Below are 14,587 nucleotides of genomic sequence, written 5' to 3'. Positions count from 1 at the left end.
GAATTTTTTTTTTTTTTTACAGCTCTTTAAAACGCATGCAGGAAATAAACTGAAAATATGTCTGGTCATGAATGGGGGAAAATGGTCTAGTCGTGAACTGGTAAAGATAACGAAGAAGAACGAGTCCTGGAAGTGATGATCTGACCCCAACAGAGCCCTGATCTCAGCATCATCCAGTCTGTTGTATTACATGAAGAGACAGAAGGATTTGCACAAGGTATATCCACAGAAGATCTGTGGTCAGTTCTCCATGATGTTTGGAACAATCTCCCAGCCAAGTTCCTTAAAAACAGTGTGCTAGAAGAATTGATGCTGTTTTGAATGCAAAAGGTGCAAAGGGTGGTCACTCCAAATATTGATTTGATATAGATTTTTTTTTTTGTTCATTCACTTTGCATTTTCTTTGTTGATTAAAATAAACTATTAACACTTCTTTTTGGGAAAGCATTTACTTGGCAGCATTCTTTCCGCACTTGCCTAAAATATTTTCACATTAATGTATTATTGCACATAATGTATGGACAGAAAAATGAAACCATGACTGATAACTTGCTCAGGTGAACACCATCATGAATAATTTTTAACAAACATTTACATGTAACTTTTTTCTCTTTACAGACTACGAGCAAGCCCAGCCAATCAGTCCCGGTCAAGTCTGCTAGTTGTGCTAGTCCGCCTTTCTCTGGTTTTGAAGTTACAACTTCCTATTGCTGTGCCACAGCTACTGCTAATTATGATGAGCGAGTATACTCGTTGCTCGGGTGACCTCCGAGTATTTGTTAGTATTCGGAGACTTAGTTTTCATCGCAGCAGCTGAATGATTTACAGCTTCTAGCCAGGCTGAGTACATGTGGGGGTTGCCTGGTTGCTAGGGAATCCCCACATATAATCAAGCTGGCTAGTAGCTGTAAATCATTCAGCTGCAGCAAGGAAAAGTAAATCTCCGAGCAGTCACAAATACCCGCAGACCACCCGAGCGTGCTCTGGAAAACCCGAGCAACGAGTACACTCGCTCATCACTACTGCTGATGTATTTATTCAAAAGATCCATTTTTATTTAATAAATAAGACTAGAAGGGCTACAAAAAATGAAAACCCAAATTTTTGTAATACAGTATATTATCGGCGCAAAAACACTATTTTTCGTACTCCACTGTATAAAGGTTAATGTTACGAATTCTGCTGTAAATCATAAACTTTGGTATACAAATGGAGGAATGGTTAATCATACATAGTTGTGCTGAATGAGTGTCCCGTAAAAGGCGGAGGAGTGGTTTGTGAAACCTGGCCGTAATATTTAAAGCTGGCTCTGGTATGTGCTATATCACATAACATACTAGACCAGAGCAGGGACAGAGTCCAGCTAAAAACCTGAGCTGCGAGGAGCAGCAAAGATCCCGGGCACATCTCCTATAGGATTGTACAAGTGGGAACTTTCTGGTTTCTTCTGCAATATTTCAGGTCAAGTCAACCAGGTCCATGGCGTCAAAGAGGATTTTGATCAAAGGTGGGAAAATAGTGAATAGCGACTTTTCCCAGATATCTGATGTTTACATAAACAATGGAATAATCCAAGACATTGGCGAGAACCTGCAACCTGATAACATTGCTGATGTGAAGATCATAGATGCCAGCGGTAAGCTGGTGATACCAGGGGGCATCGATAGCCACACACACTTGGAGTTCACATTCATGAATACATCTTCTGTGGATGATTTCTATATTGGAACAAAGGTAATGACTTGGTTTGTAATTGACTTAAATAATAATTTTAGAATTAAACATTCTGCAGATTTCTAATAAACCTTCTAGCAGATTTAACAATTTCTTAAAATTTGGGCTGAACTCCATAATTATCACCTGTGCCTTGTTGGACAGGACTTCATATTTTCATTTAGCATAATTTTCTATACTTTTAGACTTATGGTCAGAAAACAATACCAAGTCCGACCTGGCGTTGTCCTTAGCCTACAACAGATTCATCACTAGGGCATCGTCGGTTCATCAATCACTTTTTTTTTTTCAAATCCAGAAGATATGAAAGAGCTTTCGTCATGTGTAAATGACTTGTTGACTTTGGATGATTTCCTTTTGTCAAAAGATTGCCCCATCACATATAGGAACGGCAAATATAATCTCCAAGGAAACTGTCAATAAACATTCAGTTCTTCTAGAGCGCCACTACAAATGAAGCACTACAAAGTGTTCATTAAATATCAGTGACCTCTCCACATGATCAATCAATGCTCAAGGTTTCAAAGGAAACATAAGTCTTTTTTGTAGCTGCTCTCAATTCTGCACGTCTTGAACATTTCTATTAAGGTATTAAAACGTACAAAGCCCTGACTCTCCCACTCCCACCCCAATGAAGTAATCCACCCCAGAACATGAGTTCTCTCCCTGCTTAAGTCATCCACCCCAAAACTAATCGCAACTTGCACTATGAAACCGTTAAAGAGAAGGGGCAGTCTTTTCAGTTTGTGTTTCTTACCGGCAATCTACTCCAGCACAGGTGATATTACCGCTAGCCATTTCGCCAAACGATCAGAGGCACCTGTTTTCCTACCTAGCAGTTTTACCATTAACGAACCCCTAAGATTACCTTGGCCTTATGTGTGGGAGACCCATACCCATCAAAACAAACCTGAAGCCACTTAGTGGGTCCAGAACTTTGTTGGCTCTCCCCAACCATACATAATAAAAATCAATATCCAACTTCGAGAAGCGCCCTCAATTGCCATAACCTTTTAGCTGGTATGAAAAAAAATTCTATATCCAACTGTTGAGCATCTCAAATTCCAAACCTCAGCCTCCTTTCAAACTCACCCAACTCCAGTGTTCCCCCAAAGTAGCCAAGCCCAGGGTAGATTGGTGGTGGTTTCGACACCTCCCAACAACCACTCCCCCTTTCTTCTGAAGTCTCATCCATTCTCCTCCTGCCTTCTACTACATTCCTACTTAGACCCTCCCGTTTATGTTCTGCCTCTTTTGCAATTTGCATGGCACGTGTTCTTACTGACTTTGCGTCGGAGATGCAACATTAGAGAGATTGCATGCAAATGACGGCCATACCAAACAAACATTTGATTGTTTTTTTAGGACTGCTGCATCAGTAGCTAAATAGGAGCATTGCTTTTAGAAAAGAACATCTCTGTGATATGATGCCACACTGAGGCACTGCATGGCTGCACACAGAATCCTGTACAGGCTCCCTGCACACTGCTCTTCTATGTAACTGAGCCATAGCTTTGTAAATAATCACAGCTCCCAGATTGCCATGATCTTAGTTAATAGTAGAAAAAAGAATGCAAATTAATTAAAATCAATACCAACTAAATAAATGGTGCAAAGATAGGTAATAGAAAGCCACATACTTACATCAAGTGATGTCCCCAGATGGGAAAATGTATAGCGTGGTTACCAGGCCCCTACGCGCGTTTCACCCAAGCTTCGTCAGGGGCATCACACTTTCCATTTCTATCTGTACACCATCTGTCTAGTTATATTTACAGATGCATTTTGATCTGTTTGCTCTTGTGCACCTTTTGTGTTACTTGTATACTTGTGTGACTTGTGTGTTACTTGTGTGACAGCTCTCCAGCGACCAAACAGCGACGCTGCAGCGATCCGGATCGTTGTCGGTATCGCTGCAGCGTCGCTTAATGTGAAGGGGCCTTTAGTGTAGTCGTAGTCCAACTTTGTAGATACTCTGTACGTATGAGTGATCGTTATCATTGTTTTTAAAAACAATCTTTAATAAAATGGATGTTTTATGAGACTACTTAGCACGATTTATTTAGTTGGCATTGATTTTAATTATGATGTTTCTATGTTTTGTCACATACGCTCACTATTTGTCGGTATTAAAATGACTTAAAATGTAAAACTTTTTTTCAAGCAGAATTTTACTTCAAAGATGTTCTCGTTTTTTGATAAGCCCTACTTGTTACAATGGACCTTTTACAATACGCGGATTACAAAGTGTCCCTCTGCTGGAACGCCCAGTCATCAGCTGTAATGTAGGGGTGGTTCTTGCAGTTTGTTCAAGTGTTCCATTTTCTTGCAGCTCCCCCAGAGGGTAAATTAAGTATTACACGGTGGCCAATTAAATTATTAGGATGTCTGTGTAAAGCAGGACAGTAGAGGTCCTCCAGGCTGAGAGACACTCTTTACAGTTGCTCTTCACTCTGTTCAAAAGAGGAATATCCCGAACAGAGGACTTTTTCCTGGTTCTATTAATCAGAATTCCTTATTAAAGAAAATTAGTTTTCTACACTAGACAAGCACCTTGTGTGCAACATCTTGGCATAATTTAATCATTGCTCTAAAATGACATATGACGCAATTACCATGGGAGTGAGGAGTTAAATTAGGGAACGCAAAAAGAAAGAAAACATAATTCCACCAAGATAATATAAGGCCACCGGCCTCTGACAGCAGAGGGGATGTACGTTATATGGTGATTGACACTTAATGTGTTTCTGCAGTTCGATCTTCTCTATGAAGCTGTTTCTTTAAACAAGATTCTCTTGTCAGTCTACAGAAGTAAAGTAATAAAATATAACAGGAGCAAACGTAATGATGCTTATGGAACAACTCCATGCTTATAGCATGTAATCCATATCTCCCAACCATCTGCTCTGGCCATGTGGTGAACACACAGGAACTCATTAGAACTCAGAGCACTGATGCTGTAATGAGTTTAGCACCTGTGTGACCATCTTACATGAACAGCGCAGATTTTGTATCCTTTTTAAGTAATAAATAAGCAATGAGTGTACCTAGTGATGGGCAAAATATGAAGATTTTTGAAAACTGCAAGAAAATGGTACAGAAAGCACATAAACGTTTTCAGGGTCGGACTGGCCTACCGGAGAATTGGAGGATTCTCCGTTGGGCCCAGGCACTGACACATGCTGGCATACTGGCCAGCAGCTGCCTAGAGCCCCCACTGCTCCAGGGGCCCCAAGCTAGTGGTTTGTCGCTAATAGCGGCACTCCCAGCAGCTACGGGGCCCCTGAGTCAGGGGGGCCCGCCCGGTGTCAGCTGAGCAGGAGCTGGAGACAGGATCCTGTCCCGCTGCTAAAGAGAAATGAATGTTCATGCTTCCCCAAGCCCACACGGGTGTGTAGAGGAGTGAGTATTCATTTCACATGTAAATATGGTGCGGCTGCATTGGGGCCCTGGAGGTGGGCCCCTGCAAGGAGGCTAATCCCTGCAGCTTGGCAGCGAAGTGGAGCTGCAAGGATCCGATGCCATTCTGCTTTCTGTCCACTACCCGGCGTTTCCTGTCTGACACAGCGCGGCTGGATGACGTCATCATTCAACGCGGCTGGTTCAGAGAGAAAGCTGCCGGAGCTGAAGATGCTGCTTCCTGGATATGCTGCAGCTGCGAGGAACGTGCGGATAGGAGTGTTGCTGTGTCTCTGTCTGAATTCGTGAGTGTATGTGGTGCGGTGCTGTGTGTGTGCATATGTGATGCTGTGTGTGTTGTGTGTGTGGTGCTGTGTGTGTTCATATGTGGTGCTGTGTGTGTGGTGATGTGTGTGTTGTGTGTGTGGTGATGTGTGTGTGGTGCTCTGTGTGGTGCTGTGTGTGTCTGGTGCTGTGTGTGTATTGGAGATTGGCAATGATGTGGGTGATGGAAAGAGCAGTGATGGGAATGGTGGGGAAGAAGGCAATGTTGGTGGTGGATAGGATGATGGAGTGGTGGGGGAGGAGGCAATGATGGAGGTGGTGGAATTTGTAATGATGGGGTGGTGGGGGAGAAGGCAATGATGGGTGTGGTGGAAAGGATAATGATGGTGGTGGTGGGGGGAGGCAATGATGGAGGTGTTGGAATGAGCAATGCTTGGGGTGGTGGGGGAGAAAGCAATGATGGGGTGGTGGGAAGGACAGTGATGGTAGTGGTGGAAATGACAATGGTGGCTGTGGGGGAGAAGGCAATGATGGAGGTGGTGGAATGGGCAATGATGGGAGTGGTGGGGAAGAAAGCAATGATGGAGGTGGTGAAATGGGCATTGATAGGTGTTGTGGGTGAGAAGGCAATGATGGAGGTGGTGATGAGGACAATGATGGAGGTGGAGGGGGCTGCATTGTACCCTATGAGGGGAGCTGCGTTATACTTTGAGGGGGCTACATTATATTCTGGGGGGCTGCAACATATTCTGTGTGGGAGTTGCATTATTCTCTCAGGGGGCTACATTATATTCTGGGGGGCTACATAATACTATATGAGGGGGCTGCATTATGCCCTAAGAGGGGGCAGCAGTATATTCTATGGCTGCATTATACTCTGATGGGGCTACATTATATTCTGTGTGGAGGGGCTGCATTATACTGTATGAGGGGGGCTGCACTATATTTCTATGAGGGGCTGCATTATATTCCATGAGGGGGCTGCATTATACTCCATGAGGGGGGCTGCATGATATTTCATGAGGGGGGCTGCATTATATTCCATGGGGGAGGCTACATTATATTCTATGATGGGGCTGCATTATATTCTATGAGCGGGTTACCCCTACCCCTGAATCCATAACTTTTTGTATAGTTCAAAAGCAGGGAGATTCCTTACATTCTGCTCCCCAGTAGGTCAGCATGAAACCGATTATGGCTTAGACTTTAAACCTTAGAGTACGCACATCGTCTGTAAAAACGTAACAGCAAAATGATATAACTTTTTTATATACAGAAAAAAAAACTTTTTCATTATTTCATCTCCCTAGTTGCTAAGTTATTCCAATATTAATGGCCCTTAGATGTGGCTCCTATGCAGAACGAATGAGCAATAAAAGCTTTTTTTTTTATCTGAAACTGTACCCATGACACTTCTTGGCAGAATATACTCAGACTGCAGCTCGGTCATAAGAAATCCTTTCTCTTCAGTAATACGGCTTCAGTGGGTCCAGGGTCAGTGTGAGAAATAATGCCCTGAAGGCCCAGCAGAAGGCAACCTAATTTGGGGGTGACTACAGAGATAGTTAATCAATTATCCATAGGATTCTGTTTCCTGTGGTTTGATTTACAAATATTCTGCTTAGATTCAGAAACTTACAGCAATCTCTTTTAATTTGCACCACAGTTCATTGATTCTCAAGTCAAGAAAGATGTAGAAAATAATGTTTTTGTCCTATGATAACCTTTTTTCCTTTTGTTTCATGGCCAAAAAAAAGCTCTGCTTCTCTACTAGGATGCCTAGCCACCACTAATAAGCTTCATTGAATACATCAAGTATGGCATTCCTGAAAAAATGTATGCATCCAAATGCCCTGAGCTCCCACTAGTGGTGACTGTAGGCAGTCTAATTTTTTACACTCATTAGTGACTAAACATTTGTCATATATAATCAAAAGGATGTAAGGCCTTTGTTACTGCTTGCTGAAAGACCCGCAACAAGAAATCCACAGATCTGGATGTAATATGACCATCTCACCGCACTGGGCTGTACAGTTGGTGGGCAGGGTGGCCAGTTCTGCCCTTCCACTGACCCCACTCTGTCTGTGACTCGTCTTGGCACACAGTGGCTGCTCTTTTTTTCTTTGGGGATATTGTACCTGACTCATTTCTGTTCTGTTCGCTGCTTAGCACTAACACTACACAGGATCACATCTCCCAACTTACCCTTCCAACTTCCTATGCACCATCTAACAACCACCCAAGAACCTCTATGGGATCCATTGTCAGTAAACTGTGTCCTCTACTACAGGTTACACTGATGCTGTTTCCATATTTTGAAGACATGTTCTGACCTATTTTTCCAGCCAGATCCTTTTAAATATTTATCTGAAAAGACAAATATGGAACTTATTATAACAGCCATGGCAATGTGCAGGTCTATCATCTCCAGACCTTGGCGTGACATAAATCATTTTACCAGTCCTGGGGCATGAGTACGATTTTCTCCATATTCCACTTATATTAAAAGCCAAGTCGAATGTTTACATGGGCAAAAAGTACATAGATGTCATAAGATGCATGGTTAATTATTACAATTATTTTATAGAAGACGATAACGACTATTCCTGAATGTGGGCTGACACAGTCAGGAGAGGACCCCTGTGCAAGAACAATATTTGGGTCCTTTGCAGTCCGATAGCTCATCATTGCTTTGAAGGTGGTAGTGGGCTGCTTTACTTCTTGGCCCCTTTGCGGCTGCACAGATTGCACTAATAGTATGTCCGTCTGGGACTGTTTACCCTTAAAGAAATTTGGACAAAAAATTAATATGGGGCAGTGTTTTTATGACTGTCCTTTTTGTGAATGGAGCGGTACTGCATGATCACCATCGCTCCATTAATTTCTGTGGGTTTATGGGAACTCTATTTATTCTGACTCCATAACTAGGCTGTGAGTTTGGGGCGCTTGAGACATCGTTTCTATGGATGTCTCTATGTTCCAGTACTCACAAGAAGAGTTTTCATCAGACAGCTTGACTCGACTACAGAGGCAGAAGAGGTTTTATTTTCAAGCTGAATTCTTGTAGTTATACACAATTACTGTAGGTAAAAAAAAGACTATTCTGAGCCAGAGATGCAAAGACATGAGCTTCATAACATGGCTGACATACTCAGAATGAGGAGGGAGAAGAAGGGAGGAGTTACTGACATAAGAGCTACGGGGCCAGACGGGGAGTCAGTGGAGACAAACTTCTAAAGGGCAAACCTTATTGCATAGCAACATAACAGAAATATACAATACAATACTGTATGATTCCCAAGTCGTGAGACATGACAATATTGCTCATGCGTTACCACTGCACCCGTAGATAGTGATTAATGCAGCGGTGACACATGAGCACTATTGCTCCATTTAAACAAGAGACTCTGTGACCCTGGTTCTTAGGATTGATGAGGTTCCCAGTAGTCAAAGCCACAGCAATCATACAATTATCACCGATCCTGTAATGTAGCCAGGGTTTGGCACCCAGTTTTCCCAGGCTGATGCAAATCTTCCTAGTTATTGTACTTATATATTCTTCTTCCTGATATATCAGAGCAAACTAGACAAGACGTACAATGGGAAAAGTGGACGACAACCCCCTCAGGGACAACAGCATACAATAAGATATTTGGAGAGGGGAAGAAAAAGTCTTGATTGGTCCTCTTCTCTTTGCCATCGGGTGTGCGAGCCTGTATTGGAATCCCTTACCTGAAGGGACTATATTGTTTGCAGCCAACTAGGTCAGAAATTGACCTAAAAGGATGTGTGTGGTAAACCACACTCCAGACCTTTTTCTCCTGGGTGGATAAACCCTGCACTATAATGGTGGGTTCAGTTTGATCTTTGCTAAGAGGTCCCCTTTTTCTGTGTTCGCCACTGTGTTCATAGTGAGGGTACTTTTACACTGCGCTTTGTCGTACTTTAGTTGGTCTCATCCGGGCTTAGGTTCAAACTCCCCACAAAATGGGATTAGTGCGTATGTGCCGACGGGGCCATTGACTATGAAGCTAACGACTTAGTCAACATGTGCTTTGTCGTGCATCATTTTCGGGCGTATACACCTACTGGAAGCAGACATTCAGACACAGTATACTACGTGTGGGTGTCCACCTCCATTATTATATGAAAATGATGCACGACAGAGCGCATGTTGACTTTGTCAGCACCATTATAGTCAATCGCCTCATTGCCCATATCCTGTTTTGCGGAGGGAGGTCAGACGTAAGCCTCGATGGGACCACCAAACATAGCAAAATACGCAGTGTGAAAGTGTCCTTACTAAGGCCGGGTTCACATTTGCGTTTGGGAGCTTTGCGGAGGGCTGCTTGCATCCTCCGTTACATAGTTATTAAGGTTGAAGGAAGACTATATGTTCATCTAGTTCAACCCACAGCCTAACCTAACATGCCCTAACATGTTGATCCAGAGGAAGGCAAAAAAAACCCATGTGGCAAAGAGTAAGCTCCACATTGGGGAAAAAAATTCCTTCCCGACTCCACATACGGCAATCAGACTAGTTCCCTGAATCAACGCCCTATCAAGGAATCTAGTGTATATACCCTGTAACATTATACTTTTCCAGAAAGGTATCCAGTCCCCTCTTAAATTTAAGTAATGAATCACTCATTACAACATCATACGGCAGAGAGTTCCATAGTCTCACTGCTCTTACAGTAAAGAATCCGCGTCTGTTATTATGCTTAAACCTTTTTTCCTCCAACCGCAGAGGATGCCCCCTTGTCCCTGTTTCAGGTCTATGATTAAAAAGATCATCAGAAAGGTCTTTGTACTGTCCCCTCATATATTTATACATTAAAATAAGATCACCCCTTAGTCTTCGTTTTTCCAAACTAAATAGCCCCAAGTGTAATAACCTATCTTGGTATTGCAGACCCCCCAGTCCTATAATAACCTTGGTCGCTCTTCTCTGCACCCGCTCCAGTTCAGCTATGTCTTTCTTAAACACCGGAGACCAGAACTGTGCACAGTATTCTAAGTGTGGTCGAACTAGTGACTTGTATAGAGGTAAAATTATATTCTCCTCATGAGCATCTATGCCTCTTTTAATGCATCCCATTATTTTATTTGCCTTTGTAGCCGCTGCCTGACACCGGCCACTGAATTTAAGTTTGTCATCCACCCATACACCCAGGTCTTTTTCATTGACGGTTTTGCCCAGAGTTTTAGAATTAAGCACATAATTATTATTATTATTATTATTATTTATTATTATAGCGCCATTTATTCCATGGCGCTTTACATGTGAGGAGGGGTATACATAATAAAACAAGTACAATAATCTTGAAAAATACAAGTCACAACTGGTACAGGAGGAGAGAGGACCCTGCCCGCGAGGGCTCACAATCTACAAGGGATGGGTGAGGATACAGTAGGTGAGGGTAGAGCTGGCCGTGCAGCGGTTTGGTCAATCGGTGGTTACTGCAGGTTGTAGGCTTGTCGGAAGAGGTGGGTCTTCAGGTTCTTTTTGAAGGTTTCAATGGTAGGCGAGAGTCTGATATGTTGTGGTAGAGCATTCCAGAGTAGGGGGGATGCACGAGAGAAATCTTGTATGCGATTGTGGGAAGAGGGGATAATAGGGGAGTAGAGAAGGAGATCTTGTGAGGATCGGAGGTTGCGTGCAGGAAAGTACCGGGAGACGAGGTCACAGATGTATGGAGGAGACAGGTTGTGGATGGCTTTATATGTCATGGTTAGGCTTTTGTACTGGAGTCTCTGGGTGATGGGGAGCCAGTGCAGGGATTGACAGAGGGGAGAGGCCGGGGAATAGCGGGGGGACAGGTGGATTAGTCGGGCAGCAGAGTTTAGAATAGATTGGAGGGGTGCAAGAGTGTTAGAGGGGAGGCCACAGAGCAGGAGGTTACAGTAGTCAAGGCGGGAGATGATGAGGGCATGGACTAGGGTTTTTGCAGATTCTTGGTTTAGGAATGTGCGGATCCGTGAAATATTTTTGAGTTGGAGGCGGCAGGAAGTGGAAAGGGTTTGGATATGTGGTTTAAAGGAGAGATCAGTGTCAAGGATTACCCCAAGACAGCGGGCTTGTGGGACTGGGGAGAGTGGGCAGCCGTTTACTGTAATGGATAGGTTCGTTGGGGAGATCGCGTGAGATGGGGGAAAGATAATGAATTCTGTTTTGTCCATGTTAAGTTTTAGAAATCTAGTGGAGAAGAAGGATGAAATAGCAGACAGACATTGAGGGATTCTGGTTAGTAGGGAGGTGATATCTGGTCCAGAGATGTAGATCTGTGTGTCGTCAGCATAGAGATGATACTGAAAGCCGTGAGATTCTATGAGCTGTCCCAGGCTAATTATACATCTTACTACTTCTACCCAAGTGCATGACCTTACATTTATCCCCATTAAAGCTCATTTGCCATTTATCAGCCCAAGCTTCTAGTTTACATAAATCATCCTGTAATATAAAATTGTCCTCCTCTGTATTGATTACCCTGCAGAGTTTAGTGTCATCTGCAAATATTGAAATTCTACTCTGAATGCCCCCTACAAGGTCATTAATAAATATGTTAAAAAGTAGAGGGCCCAATACTGACCCCTGTGGTACCCCACTGCTAACCGCTACCCAGTCCGAGTGTGCTCCATTAATAACCACCCTTTGTTCCCTATCCCTGAGCCAGCTCTCAACCCACTTGCACATATTTTCCCCTATCCCCATTATTCTCATTTTATGTATCAACCTTTTGTGTGGCACCGTATCAAAAGCTTTTGAAAAGTCCATATACACTACATCCACTGGGTTCCCTTGGTCCAATCCGGAACTTACCTCTTCATAGAAACTGATCAAATTAGTCTGACATGAACGGTCCCTAGTAAACCCGTGCTAATACTGGGTCATGAGGTTATTCCTCTTCAGATACTCCAGTATAGCGTCCCTTAGAATGCCCTCCAGGATTTTACCCACAGTAGAGGTTAAGCTTACTGGCCTATAATTTCCGAGTTCAGTTTTTGTTCCCTTTTTGAATATTGGCACCACATTTGCTATACGCCAGTCCTGCGGCACAGACCCTGTTATTATGGAGTCTTTAAAGATTAAAAATAATGGTCTATCAATGACTGTACTTAATTCCTGCAGTACTCGAGGGTGTATCCCATCCGGGCCCGGAGATTTGTCAATTTTAGTGATTTTTAGACGCCGCCGCACTTCCTGCTGGGTTAAGCAGGTGACATTTAATTGGGAATTTTTATCACTAGACATTTTGTCTGCCATGGGATTTTCTTGTGTAAATACTGATGAAAAAAAGTCATTTAGCATATTGGCTTTTTCCTCATCCTCATCCACCATCTCACCCAGACTATTTTTAAGGGGGCCAACACTATCATTTTTTAGTTTCTTACTATTTATGTAGTTAAAGAATATTTTAGGATTATTTTTACTCTCTCTGGCAATGAGTCTCTCTGTCTCAATCTTTGCTGCCTTGATTTGCTTTTTACAGAATTTATTTAATTTTCTGTATTTATTTAATGCCTCCTCACTACCTACTTCCTTTAATTCTCTAAATGCTTTCTTTTTGTCACTTATTGCGCCACCTTACAGCTCTATTTAGCCATATTGGTTTCCTCCTATTTCTAGTATGTTTATTCCCATACGGTATATACTGTGCACAGGTCCTATCCAGGATGCTAATAAACGTCTCCCATTTTCTTTGTGTATTTTTGTGTCTCAGGATATCGTCCCAGTTAATTGCACCAAGATCCTCTCTCATCCGTTGGAAATTTGCCCTCCTGAAGTTTAGTGTCCTTGTAACCCCTCTACTACACATCTTTTTAAAGGATACATGAAAACGTATTATTTTGTGATCGCTATTTCCCAAGTGACCCCCAACCCTTATATTTGATATGCGGTCTGGCCTGTTGGTTAATATTAGGTCTAGCAGTGCCCCCCTTCTTGTTGGGTCCTGAACCAGTTGTGAAAGGTAATTGTCTCTCATAATTGTCAAAAACCGATTACCTTTGCTGGAACTGCAGGTTTCTGTTCCCCAATCTATTTCAGGGTAGTTGAAGTCCCCCATAATAATGACTTCTCCTTGAGTCGCAGCTTCATCTATTTGCTTTACGAGCATATTCTCCATTGCTTCCATTATTTTTGGAGATTTATAACAAACCCCTATCAGTAATTTATTATTTGTTCCCCCTCCCCTTATCTCCACCCACAGGGATTCTACATTTTCATTAAATTCACCTATATTATCGCGCAGGATGGGTTTTAAGGATGATTTTACATATAGACACACCCCTCCCCCTCGCTTATCTGTACGGTCATTTCTGAACAGGCTATAGCCCTGCAAGTTAACAGCCCAGTCATGGCTCTCATCCAGCCACGTTTCAGATATCCCCACCATGTCATAATTATGCTCCAACAACATTAGTTCTAATTCGTCCATTTTGTTGGCGAGGCTTCTGGCATTAGTATACATGCACTTTATGTTCCTCTCTGTACTTCTATTTCTTAAATTATTAACTGTTCTGACCCCACCCCCCATGCCACCGCCACCCCCAACTTCCTTATTTGTGCCCAGGTCTCTGTCTGCACTATCTTCCCCTCCTATAAAATGAATACCCTCCCCCCAATTCCTAGTTTAAACACTCCTCCAACCTTCTAGCCATTCTCTCCCCCAGCACAGCTGCACCCTCCCCATTGAGGTGCAGCCCGTCCCTAGCGTAGAGCCTGTAGCCAACTGAGAAGTCGGCCCAGTTCTGCAGGAACCCAAACCCCTCCTTCCTACACCAATTCTTGAGCCACTTATTAACCTCCCTAATCTCCTGTTGCCTCTCTGGCGTGGCACGTGGTACAGGCAGTATTTCGGAAAGTACCATGTTGGAGGTCCTTGCTTTCAGCTTGCAGCCTAATTCCCTGAAATCATCTTTAAGGACCTTCCACCTACCTCTAACTTTGTCATTAGTGCCAATGTGCACCATGACCGCTGGGTCCTCACCAGCCCCTCCCAATAATCTGTCCACCCGATCAGCGATGTGTCGGACTCGAGCGCCAGGTAGGCTGCACACCGTTCGACGATCCCTGTCTTTGTGACAGATTGCCCTATCTGTTCCCCTAATAATTGAGTCGCCCACTACCAGCACCTGTCTGGCCTGCCCTGCTCTCCTATTTCCC

The 14,587-nt window shown here is 43.2% G+C and overlaps 1 protein-coding gene across 1 annotated transcript in view; it reads left to right on the top strand.

Moving 5' to 3' along the window:
• Positions 1-1,323: 1,323 nt before the first annotated feature.
• Positions 1,324-14,587, top strand: part of DPYS (dihydropyrimidinase) — a 96,508-nt gene continuing 83,244 nt past the window's right edge. Inside the window, exon 1 of the mRNA XM_069731762.1 lies at positions 1,324-1,734. Coding sequence (XP_069587863.1) covers positions 1,480-1,734 — 255 coding nt within the window. The 5' untranslated portion in view covers positions 1,324-1,479. The remainder of the gene's footprint in view (positions 1,735-14,587) is intronic.

Source organism: Ranitomeya imitator, chromosome 6 (genome assembly GCF_032444005.1).
Source record: "Ranitomeya imitator isolate aRanImi1 chromosome 6, aRanImi1.pri, whole genome shotgun sequence".
Taxonomy (NCBI): Eukaryota; Metazoa; Chordata; class Amphibia; order Anura; family Dendrobatidae; genus Ranitomeya; species Ranitomeya imitator.
This window is presented reverse-complemented; position numbering and strand designations above follow the sequence as displayed.